Source organism: Perissodus microlepis, chromosome 1 (genome assembly GCF_051167445.1).
Source record: "Perissodus microlepis isolate ML-2025 ecotype Zambia chromosome 1, ASM5116744v1, whole genome shotgun sequence".
Classification (NCBI taxonomy): domain Eukaryota; kingdom Metazoa; phylum Chordata; class Actinopteri; order Cichliformes; family Cichlidae; genus Perissodus; species Perissodus microlepis.
Genome location: NC_140461.1, coordinates 20,305,249 through 20,318,990, shown reverse-complemented (window position 1 = coordinate 20,318,990; position 13,742 = coordinate 20,305,249). Strand labels below are relative to the sequence as shown.

Genomic DNA, 13,742 nt, shown 5'->3' with positions numbered 1-13,742 from the left:
TAAAGACTCGTACCGGCAGAAGCACCAAGCGCACTCCCTTAATATAAATATGGAAATAATCCTTAGGCGCACTGGATAAAATGATAAAGATAAACTGAAGCTAACAGACCTGCTCAAACTCAGTAGGAGTGGAGGGATGGAGCTAAATTGATCACAGCTATAAATAAATATTGACAAATAAGAACAGAATAGCAGCCCCCTAGATGGTACTGTGCTAGCCTTTGTCAGTGTCTTGCAAGAGATGCTGCGAGGGAGTGTGTAGTTTGTGTAGGAGGGTCCGAGTGTGTGCGATTTGTTAGTGGCTGTACTTTCTTGACTTATCAGGAGTTTTTTAGGTCATTTCGACCCAGGTTGGCTCTTACTCATTTGTAAAGCACCAGACAGATGTGCAAGGAGGAAGGGAAAAGGGAAGGAGAAAAGAAAGGAAAGGGAGGAGGAAAGAATAGAAGGAAGCAAAGATGAAGGGAAGGAGGGAGTATACCACTATTAGCCCCATCTGGCTGTGTGATCAGTGAAGAGGAGGAATGCAGGGCTTGGTAAAAACAAGCTGAAAAAAACAAAACAAAAAAACACAAGGGGAGACAGAAAGGAGAAAAAGCCGTGCACAAGTCAGAGTAATTAGGCTATCAGGATTTAGAATCCCACTTTAAACTCTGATTTTATCCAGAGGTTCATAATATGATTGATAACCGCCTCAGCCATGCAGCGTTATGCATGTCCGCTGTCTCTGAGATGGTGAATGTTGTCGCTGAAGGGAGGACGCACTTGCACGCAGACCGCGATATCTGATACGTCGTCAGCTTCGGGGCAGCAACATTATTTACGCGCTTTGGAAGAATTCATAGCATTCCTGAACTGTTGATATAAAAACAATCATCATTTCTGGAGCAGCCTTGAGTGAGAATGCACGCTTGACCTGAACACAATCCATCTCCGACTTTTGCAATTCTTGCACGAGTGCACGCATTGCGAGGAGAGCTACTAAAGTCGTGAAGCGTCTAAAAGCCTGCCTTCAAATAGCGTATTCAAGTCAAACAAACAAAGAAACACATGCCGACAGTCATACTAATAAACATGCCTATCGTGGCATCCACAACTGTGCAAAAACACAAAGTACAAGTAACATAAATGTTCCAAAAGAAAAATGAAAACACAGATACGGTGAGGCATTTTGGAGATAGTCAGGGGTCACCGAGTACGTCATCTTCCTTGTGGGGACAAAGTGGAGAGCAGTTTGACAGAACGAGCTGCCAAATGCCTCCAGGCATAAACTCTGGATGAAAGTTAACAGTCAAGTGCTCTTGTTGTGCAAGTCATCCAGTCTTGTGTTTGGGTTTTCAAACGGCTGCTGCATTCAATCTGCATTTTCCCCCACGCGGAGGCATTTAATCTGGCGACACATTCAAATGTCAGGAGAAAGGGATCAGGTGGGGCAGTAAAAGGGCAGAATAACACTTCCATGCATCAATGACACCCGTTCATCTCCTGATAAACCCACGTCTCACTAGACAATGCATAAGAGAAGACCTCGCCTTTAACAAATGGGCCGCTGTCCAAAGGCTGTGAGGCATTTAAATAAAATTTACCTGCACAGGCCAAATGACATGCATGATTTAGACTAGACATTCTGTAATATTTACACTGTTTTAGTGTGAGCAAAACATTCAGGGGAGGGATAAGCTGAGGGGAAAGCAAAACAACTTAATAGAGAATTTGGGTCAATAGCATAGGGTTTTAGTGTGAATTATATGGCCAGCCATAAGAATAAACACGGTCTCTATCCAGCAGCTTCAAGGACATGAGCTGAGAGAGTGAGAGAGGGGAGGGGGGGGGGGGGGGGGGGGAGAGAGAGAGAGCGCGCGAGAGAGAGAAAGCTTCCCACATTACCCGACCTGGAGACTCGAGGGCCGTGGGGACAGTGCCACTGTAAGCATGAACACACTGTGAGCCTGCCAAAGTCTGGCCAAGAATATCAAACAGGAACTTGACCAATGTCTGACTCCTAACCTTGAACTAACAGTCTTTAAAGTGCACTGTCTGAACAGAGGAAGGATAATTTTTACCCAAAGTTTGGCTTGTAGTGCAAAAGGAAAAGTTTTTTCCCCACAGTGAGAAATCTGCATCATTGATTAAAGTGTGCTTAGACTCTGACTTAAATGAAAACAAAAAATAGAAACTCATTTATCTTTGAATCATTTTATATCAAAATTGCAAAAATTCCTGCTTAGGAGACTCTTTCAAGACTGTTACAGTGGAAATTATTTGAAAACTTGGAAAACCTATTCTCATGCAACAATGGTACTGGACTGTTACACTTTATTGCAACAAATCAAACTTCGTCTCCAGTGTGGTTCTCATGCGGGATTATGAGATTACGGCAGTCCAAGTGAAGGTCCTTCATCTAAATGGGCGATCGTGGCTCAAGAGTTGGGAGTTCGCCTTGTAATCGGAAGGTTGCCGGTTCGAGCCCCGGCTTGGACAGTCTCGGTCGTTGTGTCCTTGGGCAAGACACTTCACCCGTTGCCTACTGGTGGTGGTCAGAGGGCCTGGTGGCGCCAGTGTCCGGCAGCCTCGCCTCTGTCAGTGCGCCCCAGGGTGGCTGTGGCTACAATGTAGCTTGCCATCACCAGTGTGTGAATGGGTGGATGACTGGATGTGTAAAGCGCTTTGGGGTCCTTAGGGACTAGAAAAGCGCTATACAAATACAGGCCATTTACCATTTAAATGTGTGGTTTATTGGGACTAAAGCCTCTCATTTATACAATAGGTGCCTTTTAGGTGAGCTGTTTAGATTCATCACAGCTTTATTACACAATTATGGAAAGTCCTGCAGAAGGCTTACTAAAGCAGTATTACTCAGGACAAGATAAATGACATGCTCTTGTTGTTCTATGGGTTCTGAAAAACAGGAACACATCTTTACACAATTTTGAAAATATTCAGTCAACGGATCAAGGAATGATTAAACTGTGAGACCTCACCTATCTGAAGTGAGGACTACAATGTCATTTGATTTATTTTTGTGTTGGAGATGCTTATGGATAGACTTTGCTGCTTTCTGATGGTGCACTTATGTAATGAACTAAGACAAAAGCCTTCTAGAAACAGCTGGAAGCAACAGCCTGCCCAGACAGGTTAGTCTGAGTATTTCACAGACTCCTGGATTTTTAAACATTCAATGCAACCATCACTAGCATTTACAGCGGATGGTCTGAAAAAGAGCTTCAGTGGGCGGCACGGTCAGTCTTTTTGTGAAAATGTCTTGTTGATGCTAGAGGTCAGACTGCTTCGACCTGACAGAAAAGCAACAGCAACTCAAATGATCACTGGTTATAACTAAGGTATGCAAAGGAGCATCATCAATCATCAATGCACAACGTGTTGAACCTCGAAGCAGATGGACTACAGCAGCAGACGTCCGCAGCGAGCCTGAACAATAAACGGAGGCTCCACTGGCTCACCAAAATTGGACAAGAGAGCCAGGTCTGGTCTTGATTTTCGCTGCATCATCTGAATGATAGGGTCAGAATTTGGTGTAAACAATATGACACACAACATCCATCCTGCTTTGTATCAACACTGCAGGCCTTTGTCATGGTGTAATGGTGTGGGGGATATTTTCTTGGCATACTTTGGTCTCCTTAATTCAGAGGTTGGCAACCTGTGGCTGGTGAGCCATGGGTTATAATTAGGGTTAACCATAACCGCATTAGTACATATACTATATATATTAATTTATTCTCTCCCATTACATCGGTCCTCCGTTTGTGTTTCTATAAAGGCTCCTTTGATGTTGAAGGCTGCCGACGCCTGCTTTAGTACCAACTGAGCATTGTTTACCACAAGCTACCTGAGTATTGTTGCTGACCATGTCCACCTCCTGATGGCTGCTTCCAGTAGGAAAATGGACCATGTCACGAAGATCAAATTATTTCAAACTGGTTCCTTGAACATAACAATGAGTTCACTGTAGTCAAATAACCTCCACCGTCACCAGATCTCTATCCAAAAGAGCACCCCTGGGATGTGGTGGAACGGGAGATTCACGTCATGAATGTGGAGCCGAGAAACCTGCAGCAACTGTGTGATGCTATCATAAGAAAAGGTATTTTAAGCTAATCCGGCCAAATATGTCCAGGGGCTCTTCAGGCAAACACAACACTAAACAAAAAAAACGTGACTAAAGGAAGGAAAACATCAGGAGGAAGGAGACAGTAGCCTTTTTCACACAAGACATTTTGAGCAGTCACTGTAGTAATATTAGTAACAGTTTAATTACTACATCCACATGATTTACAGCTTTGGCATGCCACAGTGTCTTTATGTGAAAGCAAAGTAAGAGCATCTATCAAAACTCCTACATCATGTCTTTCTAAGATTGTGTAGGGTTGAGTTTAGATTGGCACTATATGAGGGTTGGGTGACGAATATATATCGACTATCGTTTTTACAAGGACAATTTATTTATTTATTTGCCCATGAGTAAGCTTGCTAATAATGATGGAGCTAATAGAAGCAGTCAACAGAAAAAAATAATAGCGCTGTTTTAACAGCACTCTCTTTCATCTGCGAGCAAATGCACCATCCTCAGAATGCGCCCAAATGCTTGTTGATGGACCTGCAGACTCTGGTGATAGCCTAGCATACTCAGCCGGATGGTGGACACGTACGTGCTCATGCAAGTTAGTCTTGTTTGAGTACTTTACTCGAACTATACGTCTGCACAAGCGGCACACCACTTTGGTTACATCCTTAAGTTTGCCTCTTTCATCCCAAATTGGCGACTTTATATTTTTTTTAGTGCTGTCAGCGTTAACGCGCCGTCATCACCGATTAACAATTAACCCATCTGGAGCGCAGACTGAGTCAAAATCCCTGAAATGTCTCTATCAACGTATTTCGGGCAGTTTGTCCAAAGTTCGTTCATTCTGCGCCTCAGATGGGTTGATTGTGTTAAAAATTTTAATCGCATTAATTGTGATGACCGCATTAACGCTGACAGCCCTAATGTTTTTTATGGAAATTAGTTTGTCCATGTTTGGACTTCTTCTGTGTTGTAAACGTGCAAATCAGTCCGTGCATGATTACATTGCTCCGCCCATCAAAAGGTCTGTGCATGCGCAAATATATCGCCCATCGTCGATTATTGGACTGACGATTGTCAGTTGGAAATTTTTTACATATCACCCAACCCTACACTATATTAGAGATGGACCGATCCGATATTAGGTATCGGTATCAAAAATACTTTTTGATACAAGATTTTTCTTAGCTGCATACACAAATGTGGAAATAATGAATAAAAAAATATTAAACATGTACAGAAACATGTGAAACAGGGTATGGAAATCAATTGTGAGATATCAGATCATGCATGCCTCACAGTCCCCACCCAAAATGACAGCTGCTGCCATGCTCCATTACCACGCTTTGTTTTTCTCACATTTCCACTGCATGATCCTTGTTTTATTAAACCAGAGATTACAGACATTTTTGGCAGATTCCTTCGTGACCTCACTTTACTTTTCCCCCTTTGGACGAAACACAGCTCAGTGCTGTCATTAATTCCAATCATCTGTAAACAACAAAGAAAAATGGCTTTCTCTAAATGTCTTTACTTCTAACAAGCTGTCTGTGCCACAAAAGGCATTATTTTTAACCTAAAAAGGGAGGAAATCGCTGCAGTGTGTGGTAACTGTGACTTATGATCAGCTAACATAGTTGAGACAGAAACCACTTGGTAACGAGAAGTAATTTTACATGAGAGACTCTGAGAGAAAATGATGAAGTTTCAGTCCTGGTGGGTTTGAAGAGAAACGAGAAAAACAACAAATATCAAACAAAGTTACATCAGCCTGTGGCATGTGAACTGAATAAGTCATGTGGTGGCACAGAGCAGGCCAGTTCCCAGTCCAGCCCATCAGGGTACGGCACTGGTATCCAACAAAAAGCCAGTGTGGACAGTTGTGTCTGTTCCTATAGCAACAAGTAAGCTGCAAGGACATAGTTGTGGCTGATTAGATGATTTGGAAACCAAAGGCCACGGCTGGCTTTAAAATACTGTGTGCTTCTAGCAGGGGTCGAAAAGTCAAGTAAGCAGTTCTTTCTCTGGTTATTCCCTGTGTAGAAACTTCTCTATTGTGAAGGCAATGTTAAGTTAAGGTCAACTACCACTTGAAACTCTTGGGCTGCCAGTATAATTGATGATTGAGAGGTGTGTGGTGTGGGTCATGGGAAAAAAGAAAGTTTACTGACATGGACAAGCATGTAACAGACGCTGTATCCAGCTTGTGGTTACATTTTGACTGACATGCATCTCGCTACCCAAATATCTTCAATAAAACTAAGACAAAGCTGATATATCTGCATTTTATTAGTCGAAATCCGCTGTTACTGCACTTCACTGTTTATGCATTATCACACTTGCGGTGGCAGTTAGGGCAGGGCGAAGACAAGGGAAATGGTTAACAGTTCAGTTCCTTAAACCAGCTGTGCACACAAGCCCATCTACAATTCACAACAGCCAGCAAGAAACCAAAACACAGAGAAATTCACAAGACCTCCAAAGTGGAATTACAGACAGTGATGGTCCAAAATACTGACAGAAACTGCCCAGTTTAATGTAATCCCCAGAGCTGATCTGTTCAACAGGAGTCAATGCTTGCAGGTTCAGTTTGATGAGATTTAGGAGCAACATATTTAACATGTTTAGGCTGACAGGTTTAAAAGAGTCCAGTCCAGTACCATCTGTCAATGCGCTGATAAGCTCAAATCAATAATTTATCTAAGATTGTTTTAAATATTTAGAGACAGTAGTTTCACTTATTAAACTAGAGTATATGCATGGCTAGAAACCACAGGGGGTAAGTGAATATTTGCATACAGCTGTGTGGAAAAATAAAGTTCACAGGTATCAATGCAGTCATGTGAAAACCTAAGCACACTCCTTGATAGATTATATTGTAAAACCACCTTTAGCAACAATAGCTTTCAACGTGGTTGCAAAACAAGCCCAAATAATCAAATCAAATCACCCCTCCACCACCGTGGTTAGCAGTGGGTAGGTGGTCAGGTGTTTCTGCTGATATGATGGATTTCTCCATTTTGGTCTAACTGTCCAAAGGACATTGTTCCAGAGATCTTGTGGTTTCTTCAGATGCACTTTTGTAAACCTAAGTCGCGCTGCTACACAATATTGTCAACAGTATTTTTTCTTCTGCCTTCACAAGCTTATGAATTCAAGTGACATGCCATTCTTAATATAATCTTATGATCTTTAATATGATATTGGCCCTCGCTTTGCAGCTATACTAGCTTCAACTCTTCTGAGAAGGCTTTCTACAAGGTTTAGGACTGCGCTTATGGTCATTTTTGACGATTCTTCCAGAAGTGCACTTGTGAGGTAAGATGCCGATGTTCAACGAGAAGGCCTGGTCTCCATTAATTCATCCCAAAATTGTTCTATCGGGTTGAGGTCAGGGTTCTGTGCAGGCCATTCAAGTTCTTCGACACCAAACTCACTCATCCATTTATGAATCTTGCTTTGTGTATTAGTGCCAAGTCATGTTGAAACAGGAAGGGGCCATCCCCAAACTGTTCATTCGTCACTCCAGAGATCACATCTCACTGCCCTAGATTCCAGCGGTGGGGTGCTTTACACCACTGCATCCAACACTTTGCATCGTGCTTGGTGATATGAGGCTTGAATGCAGCTTACTTACTATATTAATTCTTATCGAAGCATCAAAGGTTTGCCTAGTTCTTCACAGGACCGCAGAAAGCCTGGGGAAACTTTCTTTTTCACATAAAAAAGTTAAACTGATCCCTTAGACCAGGGGTGGGCAATTCCAGGCCCCGAGGGCCGGTGTCCTGCAGGTTTTAGATCTCACCTTGGGTCAACACACCTGAATCACATGATTAGTTCGTTACCAGGCCTCTGGAGAACTGCAGGAGCTAATTTAGCCATTTAAATCAGCTGTGTTGGTTCAAGGACACATCTAAAACCTGCAGGGACACCGGCCCTCGAGGCCTGGAGTTGCCCACCCCTGCCTTAGATGATATAGATGACATTGAGAAAACAGGTGGAGCAAAAGATTTACATTCAAGGCACACACTTCTATGCTTTGATAGAATTATTATTTCCTTACCCTGTAAAATGCTGTTGACAGGGGCAGCAGTGCAGCAGCCACCGTGAACTCCTCAGAGGTGGAGCAGTCCTGCGGGGTGAAAAGTAAGAGAGAAGTGAGAACAGAGCAGGAAACAAAGCATGGTGTGAAACTCAGAGAGAACATCTTTTCAACCCTACTATCATCAGGTTTGATAACTTTGTGGGAAAATATTTTATGATGTCAACACAATTTTAAATTGCACGACAACAGCAGAAACATGGTCTTTGAGGGCTCTGCTGATCAACAGCTACAAATTAGCAATGCAGAAATGTGACTTTGGGAGAACTTTGGGTGGCAAAGAATCCATCTTCAGCATTTCTAACGTCCTGTTACATAAAGACACTGTTCTGTTAAATGTCAGGGCAAAGCTCAAAACTAGGCCTGCCAAATCCCCTCACTCTGCTCTTTTGCATCGTTATGACATATGCTTTCAATCTTCTTATATAATTCCTGCCTTGACACGACTTTCAGTGTGTCCCAGTCTTCAATTTATTGATATTGATTCAGCTAGACTGCCATACAAGGCTAATTAAAAAAATAATAATCACAAAATGTTGCGTAAAGTGCAGTTATTTTGGCCACAAAACGCTGCAACCATTAATCAAGAATCCACGACCAGCCAGAAAACAAATTCAATTTTCTTTTTTTTATAGGTGTTTTTTTAAATTTCAAAAGGGATTGGTTGAAAATATTCCCTCTTTGACATTTACACACCATTCCAATGAGTCTCTGTATCTGAGAATGTTTCAGGTCAGAGAGGCGGTGCTTAACAGCGCTTTTAAAAGGATGGCATCAAGACAAAAATCACTACACGGGAGGCTGAAGGTGGGAGGCGCTTAGGGGCCCAAACTAAACTTTTCTTACACAGACCATAGAAAACAATGGGGAACAAAAGAAAAAGAGTCGAGTTGGACTCAAAAGTGCTTCACCCACAGGAAATTGGTACTTATGTGCAGTAAGCTTTGTTGGGATATATTCGTTGAACTCTGCAAATGAAAACAGTCAGAGGAAACTTGATTTATGACCATGTACAAACAACAGCACTGATTCTGACCTTGTGCCGCACTGGATAACCCCGAGTCATTAAAAAAAAAAACCCAAAAAAAAACCTGTATGACAAATGTTTTCATATTTAATGTATTGGTTTTGGACCAACGTCACGTGAAAATGAGACTCTTAAAACCATGACTGTGTTCTTCAAAAACAACATACTATCAGAGTGCTTCATTTTGGAGAGGGAGATAGGCGGAGGAATGCTCCACTTTCTGATAGCGGTCTGTAATGGGGGGCCCTCTTACCGCCACTCCTGAAAATGCGCACAGGCAAGAATGTACAAAGGGGAGAAAATGCAAAACACATGAAAGCCAGTGCCCCCCCGTCGACAAAGCAACACAGTTTCTGCTTTAATTTTCTTGTTGCTAGTTTTTTTCTTCTTCTTTGCAGTCATTGGGGCTGTGGTAAAATGTTCCAGCTTACTGGAGCGGCACCAAAGCATTGTTTACCCAGCATCCTTGACAAAGCTGCAGGTCACTGGAGTTCATGGACCCCAGACAAAATAGAACAACAAGTGGAAATGCACAGGCAGAAGAGTGTGACTATTTTACAAATGAGTACTCTTCCAAGGAAAAAAAAACAGAAATTTAGCGTTGACCGGAGCCTTTTTAACCAAAATGGTCCAAGAATGGCTGGAGGTGGGAAAGGGGAGGGGTTTAGATACTTCACCATATCACCTTTCATATAAAGAAGACTTAATCGGCTTCACTTAAGCCACACTTAACCTCCACCTTAATCTCCTGTGAGCAGACAGAGAAGATAAGTGACAGCTCAAAAGCTTTTGAGGTCGAGTAACAAAGTGAAGAGATAGCAGTGAAATCTCCAGCAGATTAGACTGAATGAGTGCTTGTAGTCCATCAAACACTTGACAAAAAGGTACTGCATTAAGCACTCAGTCATTCTCACAGCGTCCATATGGTTCATGGTGGGGAACTCGTCCTTAACATATGTTATTTGGGTTTTCAAGAATAGAGGGAGAAGAAGACGTTGCTGTTTGCACGGACACCCTGCAGCCTCCATTTCCTTCCATTATTTACTATGTGTCTAACCTTTTTCCCTCATTCTTTAGCCTGCTGGAGCTATAACAGCGAGGATGACTAACACCGCTATTCTGTTTCAGACACGTATGCACTGGACAAACACAAGGAGGCTGTCAGCATGTGACACAAAACGCTGTAGGATGTGAGCAAACACTAACTTCCTGTGTTAGCACCTTCCAGGAAAGCTGTGGGATGACACTTGCGGCATGCATTTATAAGACTTTCACAGCAGAGGGCAAACAGAGCAGCGCCTGCCTCATAGCCTATTACTGTTAATTGCGTCTGGAATTATGAATAGGAAAAGGAATTAGGCAAAAATAAGCAACCTAGCTGACATTTGTGTCACCCGGATGAGCAATAAACAGAAATTCCATAGTGAAAGCAAGATATCCGATTAGCACTGATGTTTACCTGGCCACACTGGTGCACATCCTTGAGAAACATTTATCCGAACATGGGAATGATACTAAGTACAGATTCCCAGTGACCAGTGAGTTACATAAGGCAGTCCATTAAGACCACTAAGGCAGACAAGAGGGCATTTTCTCACAGCAAGAGACTAATTTATGAGCTAAATAATGTACAAATGTAATCACTAATAACTATTAAAGGAAATGTTCAAAGTGATTAAAGTGCAGCGGGCAGAAATTAAGCTAGAGTGGGTGGACGGGTGAGGGTAAAGGGTACATCAGGGTTCATCAGCTCAGATGTGGCAACATGCAGTCCATATAGGACAGTTAGATGGAGCTCACCCTCCACCCGACAACAACATCTATGCTTAATATGTATTACTGTACACTTTTCCATGTCACACGTTTGAGGTCGGGATCATAAATGACGCATGGACTCTGCGCCGAGGCGATCTCTTCCCATAGACCTCGGACTCTGACACCCTCTCACAGTAAACCTCCATTCGGAGCGTGTCCGTGAGCACCATCATGACGCTGCAGGCCATGAGAGAGCAGAGCACAGAAGGCTAATAATCCTATCAGACAGGAAATGGTTGGAATGCCAGGACACATCCACAGCAGGGCTTGTTCCCCCACATGGTTTGCGCAACTTTTACTTCTAAATGCTAGAGCATTGACCAGCGCATGCATGCACATGCGCACGCACACTCATATAAATGAGCAATTAACGTAAATGCCTCAATAAGGGGGGTATTACTCATGGCAGAGAAACACAGCAGAGATAAGGCCAACAACAGATGTTTAAACAGGAAAAAATGCACAACTGTAAATTTCTTACAGACACTCACAGATTGTTAGCTCGCCTAACGAGATAGCCAAAGAAAGAAAAGCTAGTTAATACATACTTCCAAGGTACAGTTTCATCTGATTCCAGCGCCTCAACCTTTAGCCTACTCTGTGGCGCACGCACTACTCAGCACTTCCTGCTAACTCTTTCAAAGGAAAACTCTGATTGTAACCAGAAAACAGAAAAGTCACACAGCCGTTGACAGTTTAACGATAAATGTTGTAAGTGGTTTCTTAATGATGATGTCACTGCAAATCAACGTGTCAGATCAACACACGCGCCAGAAATACTGAGGCGGCATGTGGCTGTCATCACGCAAGAAGCATGAACATTTTTTGCAGAATAGGTCACTTTGGCTTTGTGAAGCTCTGAAGGACCTTTGAACACGCACACACAGACACAATCCGGCCGGCCGCGGCGCGCTCTGTAACATCTTTATGGGGTCCTTGTTTTGTTGGGTATTGAAACAAAGGCGACGGAGCAGAATTTAAAAGTAATAACTGGCCCCACATCTTAAAATGTATATTTAGATCACGTGAGACAAATGCCAGACGAACACAAGACCGAGAGCTGTAAGCCAACCTGGCTTTAAGACCAAAAACAAACAATAAAATCTTTAAAAACAATAAATGATTCTAAAATTTTTAGGGAAAGGCTGATTACATACTTTGTTGCAATTCATCAAAGTGTACTCCACGTCTATATTTGTGAAATTATTACTTTCTCCTTTGGGTTACTAGTATTTCAGCAAACATGTTTTGTTTATATTCTTTTTAAACATGTTCACGTCTAACATGTAGTTTACAAGAGCAGAACAAATGAAAATAGTGAATATTAGCACGACACGGATGTAGGTTTACTTGCTTGTATTGCAGACAGCACTAAAGATACAGATGACCTATTAATTTTCCTAGAACATACCTGTTCAACAGGTTCATTAGTTTGGGTGAAAGAAAATTTTAAGCCCAGTTTTGCAGATTTTGTTCTGATGGTGAAGACCAAATGACGCACCAGCTTTCATGTAACAACATGAAAGCACGCGTTTGATTTATACTTGAGATAGAATTGAACTAAAGAGGCTGTGCAAACGAGATTTTGGTTTTATAAAGCCTTGGTAAATGCAGACCAGCGATAAAGTCTCTGATCCTGAAAATGAAGACAATCAAACACCAATTGAATGCCAACAAACTACTTTTCTCTTCCCTTTTTTTCGTTCTCGAAAGGCCAAATTCATCAAAACTCCATTTGAACAACTCTGAAGCAACGTGCACATTTTGCACGTCCCTAGAGCAGCAGATGGTGGGATTAATTGGTTTTCTGTTATTTGGGGGGGAATGACTGGAATCTCAAGTCACTCTATAAATGCTGTACTTTTTGACTATTGCTAACATTTTTAAAATCCCTCAGATGGGTTTATTCACACTAATAAAACAAGGGGAACTACCAATTAAGACCAACTGCTCCGTTTGAGTAAAGCTTTACAGACTTTTTATAAGCTGCAAAAGAACCCCACACTACGTACTTGCTTTGACAAAGAGCTGAACCACCAGGAGGGCACGAAGAAGACACAAACACAGTATCCGATTAACAATGAGAAGCATTGTTAGGTCTTATAGGTCATAAGTCTCATGACACAAGGCCAGACTGTTGCAAATAAAGGCAAACTTTATATGGCTTCAAAGTAGATGTGCCTGATCACAGCTTTTACTTTGAAGGTTCTACTTTCCGGTTTGCATAGCATTTTTTTATAGTTTCACCATGGCTTGGAGTGTTTTGCAAGTGTTTGCAGACGGGATGGCATCTTCCATGAAAACCAGCAACTGCAACCTGCTAGAAACAAAACAATCACAAGGCCATTTTGGATGCACCACTGTGTACGTCTTTACGACCAATTTCACGCTAAAACTACCAACAACCACTCACCAAACAGTGATGGGATGCACACGCGACTGGAGGTTACCAGCAGGCAAGGTCACTTATCGGTCTTCAAACTTGCATGACTGGGTCTTACCGATTCAATTTCACAGCGACTGCAAGCAACATCCATTGAACAATCGCAGTCTATTGGGGAATATGCATTCTTCCCTCGTGACCAGGGTTTACTAAGTGGTCGCCAACATGTCCCTAAGCCTGTGTGAGACCTCAAGCATTACTATCTGACTCTCTACAGCTAATCTTTTAAACTCATAAAGTCTACTTTGTGATACTGAACTAAAATATTTAC

At 42.3% G+C, this 13,742-nt stretch overlaps 1 protein-coding gene across 2 annotated transcripts in view; it reads right to left on the bottom strand.

The window, feature by feature from the left end:
* sbf2 (SET binding factor 2) overlaps nucleotides 1–13,742 on the bottom strand; it is a 108,627-nt gene that overhangs the window by 36,680 nt on the left and 58,205 nt on the right. For both annotated transcript variants that reach the window (XM_084934449.1, XM_084934458.1), the window contains exon 17: nucleotides 8,148–8,216. In XM_084934449.1, coding sequence (XP_084790575.1) covers nucleotides 8,148–8,216 — 69 coding nt within the window. The remainder of the gene's footprint in view (nucleotides 1–8,147; nucleotides 8,217–13,742) is intronic.